Genomic DNA, 26,043 nt, shown 5'->3' with positions numbered 1-26,043 from the left:
GAAGCAGATGATTGTTCACACATTCTTTATTATCAAAAAAGAATGAAACCAATATTAAATTAAATAAATTACAAACATTTCTGAGCTGGTTAGACATCATGCATTTATCACGTAAGGCTTCAGAGCCATTACACATCAACATCACTGTTACTTTAAGAGCAATAAAGGGACACTGGAAATCAAAATTTTTCTACCCCAGCATGAATTTGAGCTTCCCTAATTCTCTTACCCGGGCACTTGGAAATTAAGACTTTGAACTGGCCACATTGTGCCTCCAGCAATGCCATTTGCCCACTGATGTTACATTTTTTGCCAGAATTGGCCCATGGCTACAGAAATGAGATATCCTTCTTCCTAGGTCATCAGAATCGCAGAGCATATAGTCAGTGCGGCTACTTTCAAGCTGTCCCTCTTGACATCCCATCTATTATGATTGTAGGAACTTCAAGAAATACAATCTATTTTTTATACATGGTCTGTTGCTCTGAGGCTTCCTGCGTTTGGCCTGTCAGGCCCTGAGACTGTGAAATCAGCCTCCTGTAATTAACCTTGAATGAAGAACTGGAAATTGGAATTTTCCTCATTTAACGTGATGCCACCTCAGAGATACAGAAATATTGATTAGCTAGTGTAGGATAGTTTCCTGTTCCATTGCACCAATTTCTTTGTTGCTTTTTCCAAATAAGCAAGTAAAAGGAGCACTCAGGCAGTAACAAAAGACCATGAGTAATCACCCTCAAAGATAATTTAAGAGAATTAATCTCTTGATTTTACCTTATAGAACAAGCTATACATGGTTCTGGAAAAATCACTGCTGTCTAAGATTAAAATAAGTAATAACCATTAGTGGGTTTTTCCTTTTGGAAACTAACCTCCTTTGGTTTTATTACTCTCTCCTGCACCACATAATCAGAAACTGAGGTAGAGAAGTGGTGACTTAGTTAATGAGCTGTTACATAAAACCAAACTGTCAGGGTCCTGATGTTGTTTCCTTAGTGGTTGTCTAGCTATGATGGTTCATGAAGCTCTATTTTCCTTAAAAATGAGACATCTGGGAGCTGCAGGAAAGCCCCACTTTCTCTCCTCAGAAAGCCTTCTGGCAATCTGCTAGTGAATCAGCTCAATAAGGTATATGTACTTCAAAAGTGTACATTAAAGCTTGTTAATATTTTTAATATCTTAGAGTAATAAAATAGAAATAACCTTTAAAAATATAATTTACTCTCATTATTAAGGCCACTCTTTATTTTTTGCATTCATGGAAAGATAACAGACTGTCCAGTTTTACTTCCATTACTGTTCACTTTTTCTTGTTAAATAACCTTTAAAAATATAATTTACTCTCATTATTAAGGCCACTCTTTATTTTTTGCATTCATGGAAAGATAACAGACTGTCCAGTTTTACTTCCGTTACTGTTCACTTTTTCTTGTTGACTCTTGTATTTTATCCCAGTGCTGGAAATACCTTGTAGGGAGATTTGAAATTCAAACAAAAGAAATTGTTTTCATTGCAGTTGAAGACATACCAGTACCTGTCTTAATCTTAAAGTTTTTATAACCTTATTTTCATAAAAGCCATATTTGAAGTTGAAATGCACTGAAGAAGGGTCCCTTTAACCCTTGGCTTATGCTTAAATTTTTCAGGCTCTATACTGTCATCTTGTCATTACTGTCACAACATCAGCACCGGGTAAGAAGGAAAGGCATCAGAGAGGGAAACTAAAAGAGCAGTTGTTATTAGCATCACTCAAATATAAAAGAATGTCAGATTTTTAGAAATGGTTAAGATCTCAGCTGTCTGTCTCTGGGTTAGTGAGGCAGGCTTGTTTGCCTGAGAGGTAGATAGTCCTGGTAGCATCAGTCTGTGGTGAATTTTAATGAGAATCATCCAACATGAAGTAGAGAATTGTTATGGAAATATCACATACTATACAAGAGCTGTCTCTTGCTGCACAAGTGACCATTTGAGAGCTTGTCACCAGAAGCCCTGCATAGCACAGGGTGTCACTTGGGCTGTTCCCTAGTTGCAGGCATAAGATACGCTCAAATTTCAGTTTTACTGCTCTGGATCTATGGCATTATGAAAAGTGTGCAGAAGGGTCTTCCTTCCCTGTCCCTGAATTTGCTACCTGTGATCAAAATTATTTGGGAAAAACATCTTTCCCCAAGCACTCATCCATGTTCTGGTTAAATCTTTTAGTTGCTCCAGTCAACAAGAAGATGGAAAGAATCAGAACACCCTTGGGATTAATGCTTTCATGCCGTTCACAGTCTAAGAGCCTTATCTGAAGCGCCGTTCAGTCAGTAGAAAGATCCCTAAAAAACTTCAGAGGGGATTTGAACTGGACCCTGGGTCTTTTGAACACGTGCTCAACCTCCTGGGCAGGCAGGACAATATGTGCATATAACACACAGTAACAAGGAATTCTTATTTCTGATTACAAACTAGTCCTATTAGTAAGAAAAAAAAAAAAAGTAATCCGGAAAGTAGCCCTACTGAGACCGAGTACCAAGGTCTTCAGGTTATCAGAAATGCAGCACTGGATTGAGGCAGTGGTTTCTGGGACGGTGGGGCACAGAGAGAGCAGTGCAGGGGCTCATAGAAGGGGGGCCACAGGAAAGGCAGAGGTGGTGCTCCACAGACAGGCAGGGAAATTCAGGGGTTTGCACTTACTGTGCAGACACCCCGAAGGTCAGTGCACATTTTAGACCAACGTTACCTTACAAAGCTGCGTCGCCACACCTTGCAAGAGTTGCTTTTGCTCGTTAATCGAAGCTGTGAAAGGCTCTTAATATTTGCTTGTATTTCACTTTGTCAGGAGAAGAGGGAGGAGGGAAAAGAAAGGGGGATGCCCAAATTAGGTAACGCCTATGTGGGCAGAAGAGTGCGATTGTGTGAGACAAAGGAGAGCTCTTGGCAATAATGACTAATCGTCCCATGTGTTAAGGCACCTGCCTTCCAATGAACTTCTCTTCTGTAATTAATGAGATGGCATTTCCTGAGTTCCTGCTTCCATGGATTTCTGTTGCCTGCTCCAGAGTCCATTGCTCTGAATACCCGAAGCAGAGCAGGAAGGAGGGAGGAATTTATTAGTTCAAGAGGTGTGATGGCCTCTTGCTTTGCAAACTTATTGTATCCCCAGGTAGAAGTGCAGCTCTTCACGAAGGGATGGGAGAGAGGAGTCTGTTCGGGGAGGTTTGCCCGCACGCTGACGTTCCCTGTGCGCTCACAGAGCTGTCTGGGTCTCTGAGTGGAACATGCTTCCAAACATCTCCTAAAGGGCACACAAGGCACGCTGGGTTAGGGCTGATGCCATGGCACAAACCCAGCGACGCAGCTCAGCAGTCATTCACACAGAGAAACGCCACCAGAATCTCCAACCCTTCCCAGCCCTCCTCTACAAGGGAAAGCTGGTGGTGGGGAGGTTGTTCTGCTTCCAGCTGTGCATGGAAGATAGCATGGGGAAGGTCAGCATTGGAACATATCTCCTCCCAGGGACCTGGGTTCAATGGGTGCAGATCACTTCAGCATTAACAAAGTCTGTGCTGAAAAACTTGACCAATGACCCTTCTTTTGGGCTTGAGCTAAACCTGGTTCTCCAAGTTCACCCCGGTGCATGGAGACCACAGGTCTGCCTGTGAACCTGAGCTATATGGCCCAGAATGGATTAAAGGATTCCCCTGTGGCTGACCTAGCTTCTCCTTCATGCAGGTGCCTGCCAGAGCTCCTCATGACAGGGATTTTAAATTATTTTTGCAAGTCACTTTTGAAAGCGTTACTGTTGCTAGCAGTTTGCCTGGCAATGGCACAGGGTACTTGCCATCTAACCAATCCCAACCACGACTTCTGATTTCCCCCTTATGTCCACAGCTGAAGAAGTGACCCTTGGCATTAGAACTAACCTCCTCCAAGTTCTTGAACTCTGCACTGCTTTCATCCACAGACTCGTCACAGATGGAGAGCTCTGTCTGATTTGGCCCCTGGGCAGGGAAAGAATCAAATCCACAAATTAGCAGAGTGCAGGGTTGAAAGGAATGAAAAAAATTACTAAGCCAGGCTTAAAACATCACACATGCTCAAAGGGAAATGCCCAGGAAGACGAGGCACAAAAGGAATCCTGTTTCAATTGTTTATCTCCTCTGACTGAGCTGGCATTTACATATCTCTCTGCCGAGATACGAGATACCTTAACTTATCCTCATGAGATAACTGTCTAACACTGCCCTGGTTCCAACTCCAATTATCATGCAGTAGACCAACCCCTATTTGAGGAAACAGCCTGTGACCCTGTGTTGTCAGCATGTGCCACATTCCTGCCTCGGCCTTTTCTCCTCCCACCAAGGGAAGCATTCATGGATGCTGGGGCTATTCAAGGACAGGGGCACGTGCTTTGCTTTCATTTCCGAGGGCCAAATTCTGCCTTTGTGTGCGGCTGTGTGTTCCAGCCAACACCAAACTGAGGGCATAGTGCTGGAACAGCTCTTTTGGCTTCTCCAGGCTGGGACAACATTCATCTCCCAGCTAGGGGTTTGCAGAAGACATTTACACTTCTGAATTCCCACTGAAATCAATTCAGTCAGTAGGTATTTGGCCCATACATGAGAATTAGGAGATGAAATATTTTGTTGGATTCAGGCCTTTATCACTTGAGATAAATAAGAAACTTTATTAGGTGCAGTATGGAGTTGTTATTCTTCCTTTGTGCTGACCCAGCATGTAAATCTAATAGTACAGTACTGTGAGCTGGAGAAAGACCGGGGAGCAAATTTACCTCTTCTAAGATGGGTGGGTGGACAACTTCTTTGATATTTGCCAGTGCAAACAAAACAGCATCATGGATTGTCAGGAAGATGTGACTTCGGTCCAGGCCTCCTTCCTCAAAGACTCCACCTGTGCTAATGTCATTGTACACCTGGGCTGAAGAAGGGAAAAGCACATGAACAAGGAGGAAACCAAAGAAGGGAGCCTTTGAAAGTGCACATGGCTGACAGTGGTCCTCTGAGCTCAAGCAAGGCTGGGATGCATAGGGAAGAAGCAGGTTTGCTGCAGAAATGAGAGTGTAGGGATCTATTTTTCTACATGCTAAATGTGGAGATGTTCCATCATATTACTTCCCCAATGAAAGGACCTATTTCACACACAGAGAAGAGTGTTTCTCTTTCCTTTCTTCTGTTCTCTTCTTTAATCTGTTCTGGTTTGGTCCAACAAAAGGCTGACAGCTCGCACAGTTTTCATAAAGAACACAAAAAGATCTCCCGTCTGTCAGGAACACATAAATGGGGGAAGAGCACATGGAAATGTGTTCTTCATCAATTCTTACCATGCACGTTTGCCAAGAACACTTTAATCCCAATCTTCTGATAACTGGAACACAACTAGAAGGAATGAGAGGGGAGAGAAAGGATTAATAACACTGCTGCTCCAGTTTTGTATTTTGACATAAAGTCTTTAATCCAGGGCTTTACATGTGCCCTGGGGATGCTGAAGGAGAAAACCACACAAACCTTCTGCTCAGGAGGGTAAACATCTTCATCTGAGCTGCCCAAGAGAGTAGAAGGTACCTGGGTGATATGTTGCTTGGCTATGTTTGTAGTACAGAACTAACCTTGCCCAGAGCTTTTGTGCCCATGAGATCAACAAAACACACTCCACTCATGTCCAGGATGATGGTGTGAAAGCTGACATAGGGCGGTGCTGTCATCATAGGATCAACATCTGCTGTAGGCATGACACTGAAAGTGCTTCCTTGCAGAGTAGTGGTGCTGCCCAGCTCACTGGAGGTGTGCACTTGCCCAGCACCGTTGGCAGGTGGATGGAACGTGACGTAGGAGATGCTGGCACCATTAGCAGTCGTCTGGTTGTTATTGGTATCTGTTGGAGAGGTGCTTTCAAAGTCTTTCTGGAGCTCTTGCAAAGACAAGGTCTACAGCAAAGCAGAAATGCAGTCAGGGCAGGGCACAACTATCAGCACAAGCTGAGATCCTGACATGTGAATGCACCTAAAGTGTTCAGTGGCATGGAGTGTTTTAATCTGGACTAACTCCAGCCTGGTGCTAGACTGAATGTCCCTTGGGCTTGGAGTATGTTAGGTTAATTTTAAATGATTCCTGTTCACATGCTTCAAGACTGCTCAGCAATGCAAACCAAATGAATCTGGGATGACTGGGAAATGTGCTTCAAAAGGGCACTTTTGAACTGGAACACTGACATAGATGCATCCTTAGAGAAAGAGGGCAAGCCTGGTTTCTAGCAAATTGTTCACCATGTTTCCATTCGAGCCATCTCTACAGCTTTCTTGCTCCCAGCCTTTTCCAGTTCTCCTGCATCTTAAGGTTTTGGCTATTGGGAGGAATGGAGATGTGAGTGGGAAGGAAGGGAGGCAAGAGGTGGTAAAAGTGGCTAGGAAGACAGTGCAGAAAATCCTATGTCAAGAGGGGCTTGAGTTTGATGGGGACTTGGGGTCTTATTCATCAACACAGGAACCCAAACTGAGTTACCTTGTTCTGCCTCAATAAGAATTTTGGTAGTTTTGTCGGTGGTTTTGCTGTCCCCTTCTCCTGCTGTTTCACATATTTCTTCCTGGCTAAGTACACTTTACCAGGATCCACCCCGGTCTGTGGAAAAGAGAGAGTTTTATTTGAAAAAGTCTGTTCAGCCCCGTAATCAGGGGCTGCTATTTCTTTCTTCCCATTTCCCAGCCTGTGGCACATGGCACAGGAGGACAGCACCAGCTGTACACCGGAGTGAGGTGATCCTGATGGCAACTAAACAACATCTTCAGTAACTCAGGGTACTTGCACATGCAGGGAGGAGAGACTTGCAGCAGCAGGATAACTCTGCTTTGGCAGAGCTCGGAGGAGGATACCTGCCAGGATTCAGGCATAACCTCTGAAATGAGGTCTACAGACAGTCCTGAAGATAAGGGAGAAAAGGATGGAAGAGTGGAGGATGGATGTGACCATCTTTTGTGATCATCCTAGGCTTAATTATCTCCACGTAGCAATATGGGGCAGAGCAAGGGCCATTTGGGATTGGCTGCAAGCAGAAATTTGTTAGGGCATTGCTCACCTTGGCTATAATCTTCTCGCGGAATATCTCTGAGTTAGCAAAATATAGTGGTGAGCAGTAGGTCACAATTTTAATCCCGTTAAGTTCATGTACCTGCAACAGAGACAAGAGCTCAAACCAGGCCTGACGGGGTGTGTGCGGGGTGCAGGGTGGCTGGGAGTTTGGGCAGCAGATAACTGGGAAGGTCAAACTCAACAGCAGCTCTCCTGCTACCCCTGAAACAAGCAGCAGACCACCTCGCTGAGACAGAAACGTGGACTTGAGTTTCCTGATCACATTGGGTACCAGTGGCAAAACCCAACATTTTCTCTGAGGATGCTTTAGCTTCTGCTTACCTTGCTGTAGGCTTTAGGGTTCTTGTAGATGTCAGTGGAAGTTACTTGGCCCAGGGCAGAGCCGTTACGGCTAGGAGAAAAGAGGCGACCAGAATTAGAGTAAATGTTACAGGGGAAGAAAACTGCTTCGCTTCACATTCCATACCAGGATTTGAAAATTTGCTTTATGAAAATACTTAGATTTCATCCCTGCAGAGTCTACAGGGCAAAAAAGAGTCAGCAGTTTGAGATCCCAGACTGGGAAATATTAATAAAGGGCTTTGATGGATTAAAAATGATGTGAAAACTTCACGCCAGTCTCTGCACTTATACGGGGCTCTTTCTTTTTATGAGCAGGATTTTCTGCTGGGAGCTATGCAGGTAGCTTTTTGTGCTGAAGTAAATACTTTCAGACTTCCCCCTGCCTTGGGATGTGCACATCGCTAACCGTGCGCGGGAGTGGGAATGCAGGCAGTAAATTAGCGCCTGCCATTCCTGTTTGCACATTCCAGGGGCTGGGGAGGACACCTGCACTCCCCCAGGCTCCTGCCGCACGTTCCTTCGAAACATGGGCCAGAGGTCGGTTATAAAAATAATCTGTCTTTTATTCTGCAACTGGGAGATTTTCCTTCTCTTTTGGTTTTTATAGCTACACCGGTACTTACAACTGGGTATGGAAAACCACGACCAGCACGGAAAATCCCACGCCCACAGCGACTCCGTAGGGAAGGCTCAGGAAGAAAGCGGACAGGAAGCTCACCAGCCAGACCAACTGCAGAACGAGAAGAGCATGGCAGGTCATTTTACTCTGCCACGGGCTGGAGCACAGTGATGGTTGGAAAATGGCTCTGTGCTGACATTCTGGACCCAAAGAACTACACAGCTGAGGATCAAAAGACCAAGGCCTGAATTCTGCAGCTGTTCTAATTATACAGTTTATTGCATGCTTTCGTGTGAAACATCATCGCTGGGAAGCTTGCCAGAAGCCCCAGTTTTTCAGCCGTAAAAGCAGCCAGTGCATTTCTTCACAGCTGCATGAACACCGCACCACTCATTCAGTTCAAAAAGTATCAGCCTATCTAATCAAGAAAAGGCTCCTGCAGATCAGACCATCTGCTGCTCAGTAACTGCTCCCACCCCCAAGAAAGCTCCTGCTGTCAGTCAGAGCATTTCAGGAGGAATGAGCATCTATCTGAAAACCGTCTGAGCACCTACTATAAATGACCTGAACACAGAGCAGATTTGATGACAAAGTATGACAGAGCATACCAAAACCTGCTCCACCTCTCTGCTCAGAGCTCTGTCATTTGTCATTTTTATATATTAGCACTCGAGCATCTCCCTCCATATGAAATTAGTCCTGCCTAAGCATATAAACATGCCCTCTGAGAATCATTATCAGGTTATTATATTCCCATCCTCAAGACTGATAAAACCTAACTTTGACCTTGGACAAATCAGGGTAACTTTGATGACTTCAGCACCTTAATTTATAGGCACGGTGCATATAAATGGCAAGTAGGGGCTTTCCATCCAGACTTCACACTGGGCTGTATCTGTGGAGTGATCCCTGCAGTTAGCACTGAAACACAATCAGACGTGAGGTGATGAACACCGATGGTCTGACATCACCCAGAAATGGTGTTCCTCGTTTTGGGACAGGACACTGAATCTAGTTCAAATTCCAGGGAGATTAAGGTCAGGGGAATGAAGTTCACTGCGTTGGCATCTGCCTGGTCATAGAATCATAGAATCATAGAGTATCTCAAGTTGGAAGGGACCCATAAGGATCATCAAGTCCAACTCCCTGCTCCTCGTAGGACTACCTAAAACTAAAACATATGACTAAGCGAGTCATCCAGACGCTCCTTGAACTCTGAAAGGTTTGGTGCTGTGACCGCTTCATCCCCACGCTCCCTGCAGCTGTAGGCTGTCTGCGGTTGCTGGTAGCAAGAGCTTTGTTCCAGCAGCTCAGTGGAAACACAGCACAGGTCTGGGAGTGCCATGGAGGACAGATGATTCACACAGGCCAAACCAAAGAGGTTTCTGAGAGCTGTTCGCCTCTGCCGTGGGGACCATGTCTGGCAGAGACACGCTGGCAAGGTGTTCCCCAGGCAGCACCGTGCCTCTCCGCTCAGTCCACCGTCCGCTCAGGTGTCTGCCCAGACATGGGGCTGGGGGCTGTGGAGCCCGCGGGGCCGAACTGTGCTCCCTTCTGCGAGCTCAGATAACGGGCAGTAACTTCACCTGCCCTCAGGTGAACTGCCAGAGCTGAGCCAGACCGTCCGTCCAGGCACCAGCAGAACAGAGATGTGCTTAAATTGCCATAAACGATTCCCAACAGAGAACTGCATCTTCTCATCGGCGACTTTCCCTCTCGGATGGTTCTTGCCTGTATAACTGTGTCAGCTCAGACCTCGCACGTCCCTGGTCCCATCAGTCTGCTAGGCTCAATCCTAAGCATGGACCAATTTTTGTGTAGCTCTTGCCCTGTGCTAGAGTGTGCCTTCACGTCATGATCACACCCCTGTGAAATCTCTGCCGGGACTGCTAACCGTCTCTTCTCCAGCACCTGTTTGAACAGTATTTTGGGAAAGCTCTTGATGACTCAGGTCAGCCCCTTTGGACTCCTGATTTCTCCGATAAGGCGGTTTGTCGGGACCTGACAGGATATTGGCTCGGTGTCCACACACACCACTCAGCCGTGGGAGTCCTGTTCAAACACTGTCTTTTTATGTCAGACATTTCCAAATTCCGTTCTCACTCCCCTGCACCCCCTGCCTGGGTTTATACATCAACCAGTGCCTGGAGTCCTTATCGCTGTGAAGGGCTCTCCTCACCCTGGAGGGCTATTGTGTGAGTTTTTAAGTCATGACTCCTAGATATTGAGCAGGGCCGGTTTGGCTAGTTCTGGGCAAACAGGCTCCCACAGTTGATTGGCATTTAAACAGAGCAGGTAATAGTTCAGGCCTCTCTGATATGTGCGCTAAGCATGAGAGTGCTCAGCTGGGCAGGACAGGCTCCGCCGCTGCTCGGGACCTTGTTGATGAGGGGTTGGAAGCACGACCACACCGAGAGAGCGAAACCCACCTTCTGCAGGGGACTCATACCACCCTGCTGCCCCCAAAAGCCTGCCGGGGGGTAGCCTGCTCGCCCTGCCTCTGCCTCGCGCAGCCGTGGGCTGAGCTGCCAGCGTAGGCGGGCGGATGCCTCCCACCCATCCCCAGGCACTCACGCAGTCCAGCTTGCTCTTCTTCCACAGGTAGAAGGGATCAGCCAGCTGCTTGAGGGAGTTTTTCAGGTTCACTGCGATGAGGGCTCCCAGGACAGACTGCGGAGGAGAGGGGATCGTATCAGCTAGGATGCGGATGTGCAGTGTGGATGTGCCACGTTTTGCAGCAGATGCTTTCTGCAGCGTCTCTCTTCCTTGGTCCAGTTATCACAAGGGAATGGGAAAGGGTGATGCTCACAAAGATCTCACTTGGATCTGAGCATAATAATTTAGACTATTCTTGCTTCCAGAGGCTCGGTGCAGACAAGACACCAGGCCAGGAACAAACCATGCTGTGCAGCAGTTTGCATCAGGGGTTTTTGGAGCAAGACTGTGCCTTCGCTTGGCTGTGTGGAGCATTTGATGCAATGGCCACGCTGTTTGCACAGACCTTTGGAAGAGGTTCGAGGTAGATCCCCAGAGCCAGCATGGTCACCATAACCACCAAGGCCACAAAGAAGCTTGCCACCTGCAAAAAAGAAAGAAATCACTTCAGCAAACATCAAGGTCTTCCTAAACCCCTCTGGGTCTTTCCTCTCTTGCTGCATCAGCCAACGGCACAACTGGTGACTGCAGTATTTTATGTGAGCAGACGATTGCCTCTGAGAAATAGGCTAGGATTTTGCAGATCTCAAAATAACATCTCACAGATAATATCTCACAGATAACCCCAAACTTCCCTCATGTGGTAGCTCTGCTCAACTGGGGGAGCCAGACTGGGAATGCAGATTTACAGCCCTACATCTGTGACCAATCCAAAGAACCATCCAGGGAGCAAAATGGGGTTGGGGAGGGAGGAAATTCTGCTTGAACAACAGCAACGTGAAGCACTCGTATATGGAGCTTCTCCAGACGTGCAGCAGCCATGTCAGGCTGGCAGCGTGCAGCAGCTACAGGGGTTTGTGATCAAGTAGGGTCATGTAGGGAAGAGAGAAGGACGAGGTACTAACTTGTGATTTCCCTCCTGCCCCATCGACGGCGAGGGTGACGGAGAGAGCACAGCAGATCACGTGGATTTTGAAGAAGGATCCAAAGAAGTTGCTGCAGCCCAGGGCCAGCATTTCCTGTGGAGATGGGGGAACGTGGTCATCAGAAAGGACGGCTGCCCGTCCTGCCCTGCCAATGCGTGTGAGCTGCCAGGCAGGAGAGCAAGTGCCCGAGCCTGGGGTTTGTGTGGCCAGGGAAGGGACCTGGGTTCCCTGCAGTGTGTCCCAGACCCTTTCCTCCCAGTAAGAGCTGGGATGGGCTCTGGTATAGCAGGGAAACCTGGAAGCACAATTCCACATAAACACTTTGTCATCTGTTGACACACTAAGGGCAGGGCTTCATGTGGTATGTGTGGCTGTTACTGAAAGCTGCCACTGTGCCAGTGATGACAAAAGAGGATTATTTAATGTCCTGCCTCTCACAGTATCGAGGTAACACACCAGGAAACCAGGTCTTTCTCTGCTCTCTGAGAAATACATGTGCCTCGTTGTGCTCCGACAACCTGCAAAAATGCCATCTGTGCCAGCACTGAGGGCTGAAGCCTCAGGTCTGGAGGGACAGCAAAGCAGAGAGCTCAACCTAAAGCTTTCTTCCCTTTCGCAGGCTCTCTCCAGTCCATGGGAGATGGATCTGCCGTGTCCTTTCAACCCCCACATGGCAAGCTGCCACGTGAGCCTGCATGCGTGGGAGCAGCACGTCTGCTTTAAGCAGAACACGTTTGAAAGCTTCCCATTCATGCAGCGAGGTTTTCCTTTCACGCCTGAGAGCAAGGGGATCGGTCCTTGACTGCGTCCTTCCATACGAGGCGTTACCTGGTTTGGATCCACGTTGTAGCCATGCTTGGCTGCCAGCGTTCTCCCCATGGCTAAGTTGATCACGTAGCTCACGATGGCGAGCGAGAAAGCTGTGCCAATCATGTCTTTCCACTTGTTCACCAGGGGCAGGGTTGGCGTTGGGAACCTGCACTCAGAGAGGAGGCGAGAAGCAGTTGTGACACTAGTGTCCAGAGGCCAGTGAAGTGGATGAGGAGCTTGTGTATTCAGGAATGACATAATCCATATCTGCACTGGGGACAGCATGAGTGCATGGCGGCAGTTGTGTAACAGGGCGCAGCAGTGCTGCCTGGCAGTCCTGGAAGGGGACTGTCATACAGCAGGGAAGAGTGAGGTGTTTTCCAGGCTGCAGGAGGAGGAGGAAGGAAAATTATCTGGAATTTGAGTCAGACCTGCACATGCACTTACCCCATGCTGATCTTGCCAACTACCGGCATGCCATACTTCTCGGGCATATTAAAGCTGCCAGAGATTGCAGTTGCAACTATTACCTGAAAGTACAGAGAATAAAACAGCAGTAAGCAGAAAGAGCATGAGCTCTCTCAGAAGCTGTGCTCCTGGGGCTGACAGTAGAAAATTAGCACCAAATTCGGGCTAGGAAAGGAGAGAACCTCCCCAGCAGGAGTTATGTTCCTCATCATCAGCATCACCAGGATGCAGGTACAGCCTAACAGGGACAAGCTGGGAATCAGAGGTATCCTCCATGAGGATGGCCCCATTTCTGACCCCAAGCCATGTGGGGATCGCGTCATATTCACTGTGTAGATGCTCTACGTGATGGGCCCTCTGTAAGCAGAAGTGGTGTCCCGGGGCTGTAAGGTGAGGGGAGGGATGGTCTTCTGGAGGGTCTGAGGGACAGCTCATGCGACACTTACGATGAGGATCTCCATGGGGATGGGCATCCGGATCTTTTTCATGTACTTTAGGTTGAGCTCCTTGACAATGAACAGGAGCACAGCACTGACCAAGGCATAGACCAGGGAGGCCACGTTGGTTTTGGGCAGACCTTTACAAATATCAATGAATGTCTGGAGGGGAGAGAAGAGGAAAAGGTGTTATGGGGAACCAGAGACTCTGGACAACGTGGACAGCACAATGGAGAACACTTGTTGCCGTAATCAGCGGCAAACACCCTGAGATGTGACGAGGGTGAGAAGTGCTAGAAACGCTGCTGCTGAGAGATCAGCAACCAGCCCTGGGTCTGTGCTGTCCAGTTGAATGCAGCTCTAGCTGCCTCAATGGAGGATGCATCCATAGAAGATGCAGGAAAGCCCAGGAATGGGTAAACCTGCTCGTAGGAAAAGTTTCTGTTGCTAACAATTGTGCAAGACTCCTGCTGTAAAGCAACACAGTTCATATTCTCCCCAAATCCCAGACCCATTTCATTATTTCTAATTAGAAACTAGCAAACAAGGGCTCAGATGATACTGTATAGGAAATACAGTGGCAGCAGCGTAGGTGTGCTGGGCTGGGAGTGGTGCAGACAGCCGTATTCCCCCTCCCTTCACCCTTTCCTTCTCTCCGAGCCCCCCTTTCCCTTGCATGGGTGGCAGTGATGCCTGCGGTGTGGTGGTCACTGGGGGAGGAGATGCAGGGAAGGCCCCTGTCCAGAGCACCCACTTACATAGACGATAGCTAAGGGCCCGGTGTAAGATGGGACTGTCAAGCCGAAGACGTACTTGAGCACGGAGATGAGGATCTGCAACCCTGCTGCTGTCATGAAGCCCCTGATGAAAGACTCTGAGAGGTAGATAGCAACAAAGCCAAACTGCACGAATCCCAGGCACAGCTAGGGTAGGACAGACAAGGTGTTATTAGAAGCATGCCAGCCTGGAAGGGCGAGGTGCAGAGCCTGAGCGTGCCTGTGTCGGGCAGGCTGCTCCGCCGGGAGGGCGGGCGCATCCCTCCCATGCGGCCGCGGCACGGGCAGGGCTGAGCAGACTGTCCCGGAGCAGGGACGGGGAGAGGAGAGCTGCAGCTTGCTGGGGTGTCACCGCTGGCTGCGATCCTGCCCCAGGGGCTGGCCTCACCCTTGGCGAGTCCGTTCGGAGAATTTCACACCAAGACTGCAGCTGGGGCGGGATTCCCCCAAAACCTCTATGCTGAGGCATCATCCACTTAGAAGTGGGGCCTCTTCTAGCATCTGCTGCCAACATCTCTGCTCCAGGGAGAGAGCTTGGCTGACTCCATGTGGGTCAGCTCTGGCCAGAGGACACAGCACAGGCGGTGCAGCGAGTCCTTACTTGTATGATGGCTGTCAGGCAGGCTAACGTGGCGGAGATCTCCAGCCTGGCCGCTTCCAGGGCTGTGGTGTTCACGCTGGTCTCGTTGGTAGTATGGTTGAAGTACTGGAAGTCCGACTCTGGAGCCAGCTCATTGCAGACGTTCCCAACAATAATGCTGATGACTGCAAAAGTACCTACAGCACAACACAGTGATGTCAGTAGTTTTCTCTAGAGAGCATCCTGTCCTGGAAGGCAGTTGGACAGACCGAGACACCCAGCCCATCACCGCAGCCAGCCCTGCGGCAGGATGCGGCAGCGGTTCCTTGGGTGATATCCTACTGTGCAGCCAGAATCAGGGATCCCGTAAACCCCTGATGAGCCAAACATGCCCAGACATCTCTATTCTGGGACACACCAGGTATTCCCAGCCGGTTAGTGTTTAATTGCCATGTGCAGACGATTGCCCTGCAGACCCTTACCTGGGACCATCTGATGGATACCACCAAGGAAGAGGTATGTCACCAAGGGGAAGAAGGAGGAGTAGAGCCCGTTGACGGGAGGCAGATTGGCCAGCAGCGCGAAGGCCATCCCTGGAAAACACAAGGGAAGTGGGCAGGTCACCCAGGTCTGTGCAGCTGGCGTCAGCCCCCTGCCCTGGTCACACTCCCATCAGCTCCAAGAAGGTGCTGTGGCCAGAGCAGACTGCTGCTTTCTGGGCAGCAGAGGCCAAAGAGAGCAGGGAAGGGCTGCGAGGAAAAATATAGGGACAACCAGGTAGGAGGTAGAGCTTGGGTTTATACATGGCAGCGCTAAAGGCAGCTAACCCCCACAGACTGGACATAGCTGCCATCTGCAGACCTTTACTTGAACTGGCAAAGTGCTATCCCCTCTCGGGGACCCAGAGAGTCATTGCGTCTCACCTTGTGGCACTTGAATCGTCCCCGCACTGAGCCCACCGAGAACATCGGACAAAATGTAGTCCTTAATTTTATATTTGGGAAGCCACACGAGTATTGGGAACAGGCTAAAGAGGATGAGTTTGAGCCTGGAAGCTGAACATCTAGAGGAGACAAAAAAACCACGAATGAGTAAAGAAGAAAGGAAACAAGTGAGCTGGGAAGTGAGCAAGCAAGGAAGCACGGAAGGATCTTCCTAGGTATGTCTCAACATTTCTTCCTCACCAAATCCTAAGCCCAGTATTTGGTGCACAGCCCTTCTGTGCAAGTGCAAGGCTCTTGCAGTTAGCTAGCTGGACATGCCGCGGAGGGTTATTGTGGGGATGTTCCCGACTCAGTGGGAGGTCCCCAATGCTGCCACAGCTGGAAGGCGAACCTGCACAGAGCAAAGGATTTAGCTCCCCAGTATCCTGAGTCTTAATTTCTAATACCCTTCAGATGGAGGATAGGTGAGCTGTAGGGAGGAAGCACAGCTCAAAGATTGATGGGGCAGTTGCACAGAGACAAAGATGAACTTTTTCAGGTGCTTGGTCAAAAAACCCCAAGTATGTCTGAAAGAAGAAGATTGCTTCTGGATTGACACATGCAGCATGTCACATCTCTGCCTGCTAACATACATGTTCTCTCTTTCCTGTATTACTGCCTTCATTTCTCCAAGGAGTGGAGATAGATTTCCAAGACAGCATTCAGCAGGATTAATCATCTTTCTTTAAGGACAGCCACTACTGTTTTTAATCAGAAAGCTGATAAAAGGAAATCCCAGCTGGAAAGCTTAAAGAAATAATCCACACACTCATACCTACATCACCAATTATACATTTTTCAGTATTAAAACATTTGGAAAACAGAAACCCAAATCCCAAATGCACTTAGTGCGAACTGTTCTGCTTATTTGCCTTTCAGCGTAACAGCTGAGGCAGTGAAAAGAGTAACCAGTTTCACTTGCATCAGTACAATTTGCATTTCTCCTGTGCCTTTCACCCGTCAAAGCCCTGGAGATCATGGAGAAGGTTTCCCAGGACAAAAATGGGAACTATGTCCCCAGGTCCAAATTATATCCCAATTCCAGACCAAATCTGGTTAAGATTTGCCCTAGCGATAGCATTCTATGTTACCTGAAAAGGTTTTTCAGTTTTTCCCCAATGGGGTAACTTCTGCTTTTCTTCTCAAACTCTTCATCGAAGAGGCTGGCCGAATATGCAGGACGTTCGATGACATAGCGAGGCCTGGCGTGGTTCATCTCTGGATCATTTAAATTTTTCCCGGAAAAAAGAAAAAGCAAAGCCAAGAATGTGACTGGAGCTGGCCCCACCTGCAGTATAACAGACCGGACACCTCCAGCGTCTGGGAGCCCTCCCCGAACATCTCCACCCTAAATAGTTTCCCCGTGGCGCAGAGGCAGGTCCTGGGAGTGGCTTCTCCCAGCACCGGGGGCTGCTGCTCCCCGACACAGGGAGATTTACCAGCTATTTTGAGGTGATGCTAATGAGTGATGCCGTGTGAAGGGGACAGGACCGCGTCCTGGATTGCCTGGCAGATGAGCATGGGTGTTAATCTTCGCTCTGCCAGTGACTGCCTTTTTGCCTCGGGCAAGTCACCTGACGTTTCTCATGCCTCAGTTTCACCATCTGCCGGTGGGGTTGGCAAGACTTTGCAACGTTGGGCAGCCCTGACACAGTTTGCAATGGCAGATCCTGGCACCGTAATTAAAGGCAGTTTCCACCCGAGGTGTTCTGCTGCACTGCTGAGTGGTCTCATTTGCGTTCAGCAGCCTTCCTATTCCTCACTTGCCGTGAGAGGCTGCGGACGAGCCCTTGGTTTATTCTAGGAAGTGATGCGCAGAAAGATAACCGTTGCTAATTCATTTCAGTGATGAAGATGCCAAAACATCCGGATGGACTAGTCCTGCCCGGTATCTGGGTCTCACCAAAGAAAGATGGTGAACTTGAGAGAGCCCTTATTTTACTATGACCAGCGATGCCTGGGAAGAGGGGAGAATCATTACGAACTGGAGAGGCTGGGGGTGGAGGGAGGAAGCGGTCAGATATAAAACAAGGCTCTTGGTAATTATTTGTGGTATGGCGTGTATCTAAGTGGGTCATTGCCCAACACAGGAGTAGAAGAGGGGGTGGAAAAAGCTGGTGATTCAGGCAGGAGAACGTATCAAGAAACAACATCCAGGTTGCTCAGAGCTTATGGAGTGTTTTGACCGTACCAGATCCTCCCCTCTCCTCTTTTGGCACTGTGAGTACTGCTGAAGTCAGTGCACACCTTGATCCTGAGTTCAGTGGAACCAGGGTGAGCAAAATGTCCATCCGCAGGACTAATGTTAGTCCTCACTGATAAGCAGTTACCTCGCAATGGAAGCTGGAAGCCATGAGTAGCGAGTAGCAGAGTGGCCTAGCAGTCCAGGGCAGGAAGGAAAGTATGATGCAGGCAGCCGAAACTTTTGGGAGAATTTAGGTCAACAGAATCATTACGCAAATAGGAGTTAATGGGTTTAGAAAGGAAGGTCATCGACCCCACTTGTGCAGTGGATGCTTTAGTGATCACAGGGGCAATCAAGTGCAGTTTGCTGTAAAACAGCTCCAGCAATGGTGTGTTTCTGATTCCAGGCTCTGATCTGCACCCATGCTGACTCGGGAGGGACCCAGCCTATGTCTTTGGAGAGGCAGCTGGGTGAAAGAGGAGACGTGCCCCTCTTCCTGCGTTACCAGGTGCTTAATCCAGTGCCCTTTGCAGGCACGCACACACTGGCATCCCTGCTGCTCCTTTTCAGCTAGAGATACCCTTCCAAGAGCAATTACAAGCTTTACCTTTTGGAGGATTGGTGCAGGCCGAGACTACGCAGTGTCCTAGGCTCTTTCCCAGTCCCTACGCTCATACCAGAAGCCCATCTGATAAACGGTCATTCCCTGGTTTTCCCACATCAGTCTGTGCAAGTCTTGTCCCTGCCTTATAGCCTTGCTCCAGACCCTGCTGCTGAGCAGGTTCCCAGCGTGCCCAGCCTTTCTCCAGGACCCAGCCCCACAGCTCTGCTCTAGATTTCCAGTTCTCCCTCCTGAATATTTTGTAGCCCAGGTCCAGGCCCAGCGACAGGCTTCTAAGGGTTGATAAACCCAGATGAGTTTCTGGTGCAAGAAGTCTCTCTCAGCTTTATTTCTCGGCCCCATCACTTGCTGAGCAGCGTGCCTGCCATCAGACAGACTGAATCAGCCAATTATATCACAGCTCTTTAATGTAATTCCCCCGCTGAGCAAAAGTGCTGGCAATCAGGAAAAATAATAAACAAGGCACGTATAGAGGGAAAAATATCCCCATGATTAAATTCCATCTTAAACAAACAGGCTAATGATGTCAGCGTCTCGGACAGAGTCAAGTTCTTGACTTGGCTTATCACTGGCCTTGCCCTAGATCAAACAGCAGGTTAAACCTTTGAGATTTTGGAATTAAAGAGAACGAGCTGTGTGACTGCTCCTTGAACAAAAGGCAAAACCAGCTGTCCTGGTGTTGATGGGATAAGACCACAGCAAGCTGCAGAGCTGGTTTCAATCCTGCGGCTGGGGTAGGACACTGAAGCAATGCAACGTGTGTGGAGAGAAAAGCAGAATGCCAGGAAATTGCTGCGTTGCCGGGACCAGGTTTTTCAAGAGCCGGTATGTTCCAGTATGGGCATGGGTGGAAATAAAAGACGAGGTCTGGGGGGAAGAGCTCCAAGTGCAGAGCCCCTGTTACAAGCTTTTCAGGAAGCCCATTCCTCCAATGTGTTGGCTAGAGTGGATGATGCTGAGAAATGTGAAGTTTGGTGTGCTCACTGATGAGTCTACTGAGCCTGGGGTCTTGGAGAAATTGTGACACACCGGGTACATAACTGTGATGTGATACTTGGAGCAAGCAACAAATGAAGGCAGAACTGCTTCACTCCAAGAATATGATGTGGGTGAAAGATATTGTCCCAGTAGGTCATCAGCTAAGAGTCCCTCAGTTCATACCTGGCTGATCCCTGCCCTGCCACTCTCAAACCAGCCTGTGCATGCCAAGTACAGGCCTTTTTTCCCAGTGTTCATCTTGCAAATGCATTTATTAAGCTCTTATCTTCTGTCTCTGTGCTGGGATAGCTGTGTTTGGGAAGAGGAAAGTCACATTGAGGTTTCTGACTAGTGTTGATAAGAGCCATTGGCATAAAGCCACTTTCCTGTGCTGCCATAGGCACAGAAAAGGCACTCCAGCCCAAGGAGTGTGAGTCAAAATTTAGTGGGAAAGCAATCTGATCACTGCCTTATGCGTGATGTAAGGGCCCAAACTGATCCCAGCGCAAGAGCTGGACATTCAGGGAATGCCTCTGCTACGTTTTAGGGAGAAAAAATCAGTGCTCTGGAAATAATGTTTCCTCCTTTGTCTGCCCCCTCTCCATTCCCCCTTCTCCTTGCACAAGGCGATGCACACGCTGGTCTCCTTGCTGCTGCTTCTCAGCTGATGGAGTTCAGAGGTCTGGTCTCTTCCACATCCTGGGTGAATCTTCATTAAAAACATCTCTCTCCCAGCTCCGTTGCCCAAGAAAGGGTTACAAAAAGCCACTCTCCCCTACCCCAGGAGACAAGGTCTGCCTGGAGAAGGCAAGCACAGGTGCAAGGGTTTGGTTGCGACACCAGGACAAGGTCTTGACTCCTGTTCCCCTGAATCAGTGCCTTCAGCACTGTGTCTGCCCGACTCCCAGCCTCCTGCTCGCGGCTCCGGCCGCAGGTGCCACGGGAGCCCTGGGGCAACACGGTAAAAGGGCCCGAGTCTCGCAAGGTCAGGCAAGGAAGCTGTCACCTCCTCCCCTGAAACCTGTGCTGTGCTTCCTTGCTGGGGCATGGCATGGGGAAGGACAGGGCGGCTGCAGTGCCGGGCTCTGCGGTGCCGGGCTCTGTGGTGCCGGGCTCTGCGGTGCCGGGCTCTGCGGTGCCGGGCTCTGCGGTGCCGGGTGCTCCCCCAGACTGAACTCTGCCTCACCCTCCCGCCGCACACCCGATTCCCTCTCCCTTTCACGCCTCTGGTGTCGAGCTGGGCTCGCAAAGCACACAGGCAGGAAGAAAAGGAGGTTTCTGCTGTCAGTCAGTTCAGGTATTTCAAAAGGATGTTGTATAATTCACCTCCGCTATCATGCGCCGATCAGCCCAGCGGATCCGCCCCCGCGCTCCCGGGTTGTTCACTCTCTCCGACCTCCTGGCATCAGGCACAGGCCAGGACCAAGTCCGGCTGATGGGCCACGCTGGGAGCTCGTCACCGAGGGACCCCCGGCACGTTCGTTCAGGTTAGTGCCTTCAGCTGGGCCGTGGGACTGGGCACACCTTTTTGCTCACAGTTAAAATCACCTTGATCCGATTTAGTTTTGTTTTACCTTTGGCTCTGGATTGCCATAGAGTTCATCTACCAATGAACTGCTTCAGGAAGAAAGCACCTTGCAGTGGTAACGCCAGATCTGTAGTCCCACATTTCTGGCACAAGTATATTGGTAACAACATCTTTCCTAGTAATCTGGGGAAGGGGAAGAGGCAGAAGCAGGGAAGCGGTGCTTGGGTTTTAGGGGGCTGAGCAGCCGGCTGCACGCACGGTGCCGCGCGCTGAATACACACAACATTTGGCCATGGGGTTTAACTTTTTCTTAACCTCTGCCCTTTGGAAATAGAAGAGGCTGATGCTAGGAGAGCATATAAATCACTTATGAAAAATATCCTAACACAAAAGCGGCTTGTAGCCTCAGTGAAGGCAAAATGCCAGCATCCATAAAGTTCAGTAAAAACTTATCTGTTTCAATCAATTTTCCACAAGCAGCGCGCAGGGACCATCGTGATGGCTGGTGGAATAAAAGCCAGAGAGAGAGGGAGAGGGCGAAGGAGGGAGAGAGGTGCCGGGAGGTGCTCACTGGCCCTGCCTGCCTGTGTTGAGGCACAGAAGGAGCCGTACGCCGCGGGCGCAGGGGCAGGGAGGAGACATCTCCGCTTCCCTCCAGCTCCCACCTTCCCATCGCGTTGCACCATGCTGCGACCTCGGCTTTAACGTCCCCCTTGGGAGCAGCCATCCCCTTCCTCCACTCCTGCGCTTTTGCCACAGAGCAGCCAAGCATTAAATCAATGTTTTATTTTTGTTTAGATTAAATATTTGGAGTGTTAAATGGGTGATTTCCATAGGGCAGATGGCCCTTTTCTTGTTTTAAGCGACCCAGCCCAGTGCAGGCACCAGGCAGGAGCGCTCCCCTGTACTCTTGTTCTGCCGTTGCTGGGCCGGTGCCAATGTTTGATGTACCACTTCACATGAGTTTCTAACCAAACTAGCTCTGCACTTGGTAACCAGAATAATAAGATCTTCAGACATCTGCCAGCTACTGAAGGTGAAGCCAAAGCGTTTGGCTCAAAGGGTGTTTATTAAGTAAAATGCTTATATTCAGCAGCTCAGTTTCTGCTCTTTTTAATGCCGTTGTAAACGCAGCAAATGCCGTGGGCACAGGGGATCTGCTCTGCACTGCCACCAGGATAAACGAGCCCAGATTTGGCCCACTCTTTCTGTGATTTGTTTGATTAACCCACTTGTTCTCAACCCCACCCTCGCTCTCCATTACTTTTGTAGCTGCATCCAGCGCTGTACCTCGCCGAGGGAGGGCTGGGCTGGGGTGAGGCAGCAGGCGCACGGCCTGGGGTGCTGCTTTCTGGGATGCAGATGTGGCCCCATCATAGTCCTCTGAAAGCCACCAGCTCCCCTGCCCTGCAGTCCCCTGGAGATGTCACCCTGCTGAGTGTAGCCCAGCGGTCCTGGGATCAGGTTGCCAGCTCCTTGGCAGGCAGAGAGCAGTGCCTGACCTTAATGGCATCTGAGTCTGTCCCCTGGAAAGTGGTGTGTCCATCCTCCCCGTGCCCTTGCCGCTCCCTTGGCATACAGAGCCATTGTGATCGGAGGAGGGAAGGTTGGAAAGCGCACTTAAAAGAAGTGAAACGTCCCTCGCTGCCATCAGTCTCTGCTCTCCACATGCCTCTGACACAGACCTTGCCCTCTGCCTTTGAAGAGCAGGTGGGCAATGCAAATCCCAAGGAATTAAAAAGTTTGCAGACTGCAGCATTCTTGCACTGCCTGCGAACACTTATCCGGGATGCCTGCTGAGAGCTCGCTCCTGCACATGCTCCCTGCCCCTGCGGATTCGCTCTTGGAGAAGGAAGAACACCTCTGGGGTCACCCAGTCCATCCTCCCCCAGAGGTAGAGGATGGGAGAGCATTTCTCTACTGGAAATCTCTGACCTGGGGCAGAAATACTGTGTGGCCATCAACAAATGTCACTTCAAGGGCTTATGTGCAAGGGAAAGAAGGACAGGTCCCTAACTTAAGTTTCAGCTTGCTTACAAATAAGGTGTGGACAAATTTTGTCAGGGCAGAGCAGAAGGCATGCTCGCTCCATGAACTTATTTACCGCAATGGAGCAGACTTATGGGATATTTTCCTCTTGCCAATTATGGGAGGGAGCCTGCCCAAACTGGACCTAAATGTCCCATGAAATGGCACTGGGAGGAGCTGGAGACCCTGCACCCAGTCTGACAGGTCTCAGTCTGGGAGCACTTCTCATTCCCAGCTTTAAAATTCCCTCCTAATCTGATTGCGTGCCCACAGCCGTGCATCCATGCACCAGGATGTCCCGTGCAGCAAAGACCCTTTGCCTAGGTTAGATTCCTGTGCACAACCAGTGCTCCTCAACCATCGCCTACAGGCACTGGGCTCCACATCCTTTCTCGCTGTGCCTGTATGTGCAAAGCCTAATTTGGGCTGCAACATCCTTGGGGCAGGGACCACTTTACATAGTCCCATGCCCAGAAAGTTCTGATCATAACGAGGATCCAGAAAGAGAGGGTCTCTCATCAGTATTGCCTCTCCTATACCAGGCAAATCCCCCTACAGATCTCAGCAGGAGCCAGTCAGGATAAGATGGTGGGATTTATTCTAGCAATAATTAATTCACATATTTGGCTCTTCCAGCCTTTCTTCATAAATCAAGCTCTTGGATCGTTGGTGTTGCTAATTCCTGAGTAAATCTGCTGCTCTAAATCCCCTTTGCAAAAGGAGGGAGAAAAAGAGAGGGGGGGGGGGGAGGAAGAAGTACCAGTTCTCCAAATACTGAAACTCACACCCAGTGGCTGTGCAACCGGAGTGTAAATCCCCCACGCCCACCCAGACAAAGAGCACAATTGTTGGAGCTGGGTTACCTGCGCCTCGCCGGCGGAGAAAGGGCCGATTCTGCGAGGGGAGCTGCAGATGTGGCAAGAAAGCCCAGGCAGAGCGGTGCTCCCAAGGAGGTGTGCAGAGGTCTGTGCTCAAATAAGCCAGTGAGTCATTTATAAATCACCTCAGTCAAGGGGACCGAGGGCTGTGCTCGGCGCCTGATTGGCTTGTAGGAGGTAATTGCAAGCAAGTACACCCAGGCTAAGCCCAGGAGATAGCCAGGGGAGATAAGGAGAGATCTGAAGAGGGGCAAGGGCTTTTTTGGATGTCCCCCCTCACCCCACCCCTTCCCGCTCAGGCTTGGGCCGTTTGATCACCTTTGCAGGTCCCCTCCACACTCTGGGCTCTCGGTGACAATAGCTCATATTCACCATCACCCTGGGCCCCCTCCCTCGCCTGCTTCGGACTCGGGGCGGGAGAAGATGCTTTTGTTGGCCTGGGTGAGCTTCCTGGCGCGGTGGGTAACGTCTCCCCGGCCTTTGTGCTCTGGCCGACTCTCCGCCTCCGGAAGGGACAATGGTGCGCTTTGTGCCAGCGCCGGACCCCGCCGCTCGGGCTTTGAAGATGGGATTGGCAGGGCAAAGCAGTTTCTTTCTTATTTCCAGGTTCAAAGGGATGAGAGGAGTGGGAAAGAGAGGCGAAGCCCCCGCCGCCTGCCCAGGAGAGAGGGCGCGGGCTCCGTTCACCTGCGCGGGGACGAGGTCGAAGCCCTCAGCGGCACGGGGATGTGCCGGTGTGGATGAGGCTGGGCTATCTGTCATCAGCCTTGCAGGCACGGTCCCCAGGCAGGGCCAGGCAGGAGCCACACCTGCGCCACGTGCTCGGCCGGAGGAGAGTTTGACAAGTTCTTCAGATGCCCCTGGCAGTGGACAGGGATGGAGCGGGGAGGTGCTGGATGGCCCGTCCGGGAGCTGCAGACTTGGGGGCCGCCCCCCAAAGGTATCAGTCAGCCTCCTGGCCTGGGAATTTGCCAATGTCTCAGGAAATGCAGCGTTTTGAGCTGAAAAAGGCACTGGTGTGACATGCGGGTTGGCAGGGAGCAGCCAGCTCAGATTAGGGGAAAGGGCTCGTCCCCTCCTGCCACCGTGTCCCCGACCCACGCTGGCACTACTGTGCTGAGCTGTGTCCAGGCTCGTGGTCTCCTCTCCTCCCAGAGGGACTCGAGAGTGCAGGAGCCAGGAACCGGTCAGGATGTCGCAGATGATGAGATGGGTAGGGACATCAGCAGGGGACATCACCGAAGGAATAGGCCACTAGAAGGAAGCTGTAGGGGGTTATTTGCTGTGGAAGGAACTGATCTTTCATGTTCCCGTTGTCCCCAAGGACAGCTCGGCACGAGCTCTTTGTAGGGGACAGCTCTGCTGCCATCCTGCTCCGGGTGTGAGCCCAAAGCACAGATGCAGGGCGGGTGGGATGTGCTGCCATCTCTGAGCATTTGTTGGCCTGTGTGGGGTGAAAATGGTGGGAAGAGGGAGAGGGGAGAGAGAAGGCAGGGCACCGAGAGAGGGGGGAGACATGGCTGGGGTGGGAGGAAGGGAGAAGGCAATGATGTGGCCTTTGCTTGCTCCCAGAGGCCGTCAGAGTAACAATCTCTGGTACCTTGTGCATGCACAAAGCCTCAGTGTTTACTACCAAGAATCTTCATCTTATGGAAATCAATCATTGTGTCCAGAGCATGCCAAAGGAACACCCTCCCAGAGGGTGCCAGAGGAAAGAAGGCTGATTCATTGCCCTCTAACAGACAGAGGTAATAATTGCCAAGCAGTTATCCTGTAAATATCATTAATAACCCATATCAAGTGTATTTTTTAAAGGGCAGCCTGATATGCATGGAGCCCTTTGAAACAGAAACAGGTGACACGGCAGGAGGACCAGTCCACAGCGTGTGCAGTAGTCCCTGCCGTGGGGCAAACCCAGGGAACCCCGGCAGCAGCACCCGAAGGTCCCAGCCACGGGGGTCCTGCTCGCAAGGCACCACAGAAAGAGAGGAACCAGCATCTCTGCTGCAGAGGCAATGCTGGCGTTGCTAAACTGCCTGGACAATCAACTAATGCTGAAAGGGACTTCTTTTGCCGTCATTGAACTGGCACTTTTCCTAGCAGAGCTCCACTGATGAAAGATTTTTTTTCCCTCGCTTTCCTA

General features: G+C 50.1%; 1 protein-coding gene across 1 annotated transcript; it reads right to left on the bottom strand.

Moving 5' to 3' along the window:
- Nucleotides 1–3,184: 3,184 nt before the first annotated feature.
- Nucleotides 3,185–16,897, bottom strand: SLC26A9 (solute carrier family 26 member 9). The gene is made up of 20 exons (XM_072844717.1): nt 16,773–16,897; nt 15,622–15,761; nt 15,181–15,291; nt 14,720–14,895; nt 14,101–14,265; nt 13,352–13,504; nt 12,885–12,967; nt 12,456–12,603; nt 11,607–11,720; nt 11,048–11,125; nt 10,621–10,716; nt 8,051–8,157; nt 7,407–7,476; nt 7,072–7,164; nt 6,501–6,617; nt 5,609–5,926; nt 5,324–5,378; nt 4,775–4,920; nt 3,906–3,983; nt 3,185–3,277 (listed from the first exon to the last, which is right to left on the bottom strand). Exons 1-20 carry the CDS (start codon nt 16,895–16,897, stop codon nt 3,230–3,232), a joined length of 2,421 nt encoding a protein of 806 aa, XP_072700818.1. The 3' UTR covers nt 3,185–3,229.
- Nucleotides 16,898–26,043: the final 9,146 nt, after the last annotated feature.

This window comes from Ciconia boyciana, chromosome 23 (assembly GCF_034638445.1).
Source record: "Ciconia boyciana chromosome 23, ASM3463844v1, whole genome shotgun sequence".
Lineage (NCBI taxonomy): Eukaryota > Metazoa > Chordata > Aves > Ciconiiformes > Ciconiidae > Ciconia > Ciconia boyciana.
Note: the sequence above shows the minus strand (reverse complement) of the source record. Positions and strands in the feature narration are given on the sequence as shown.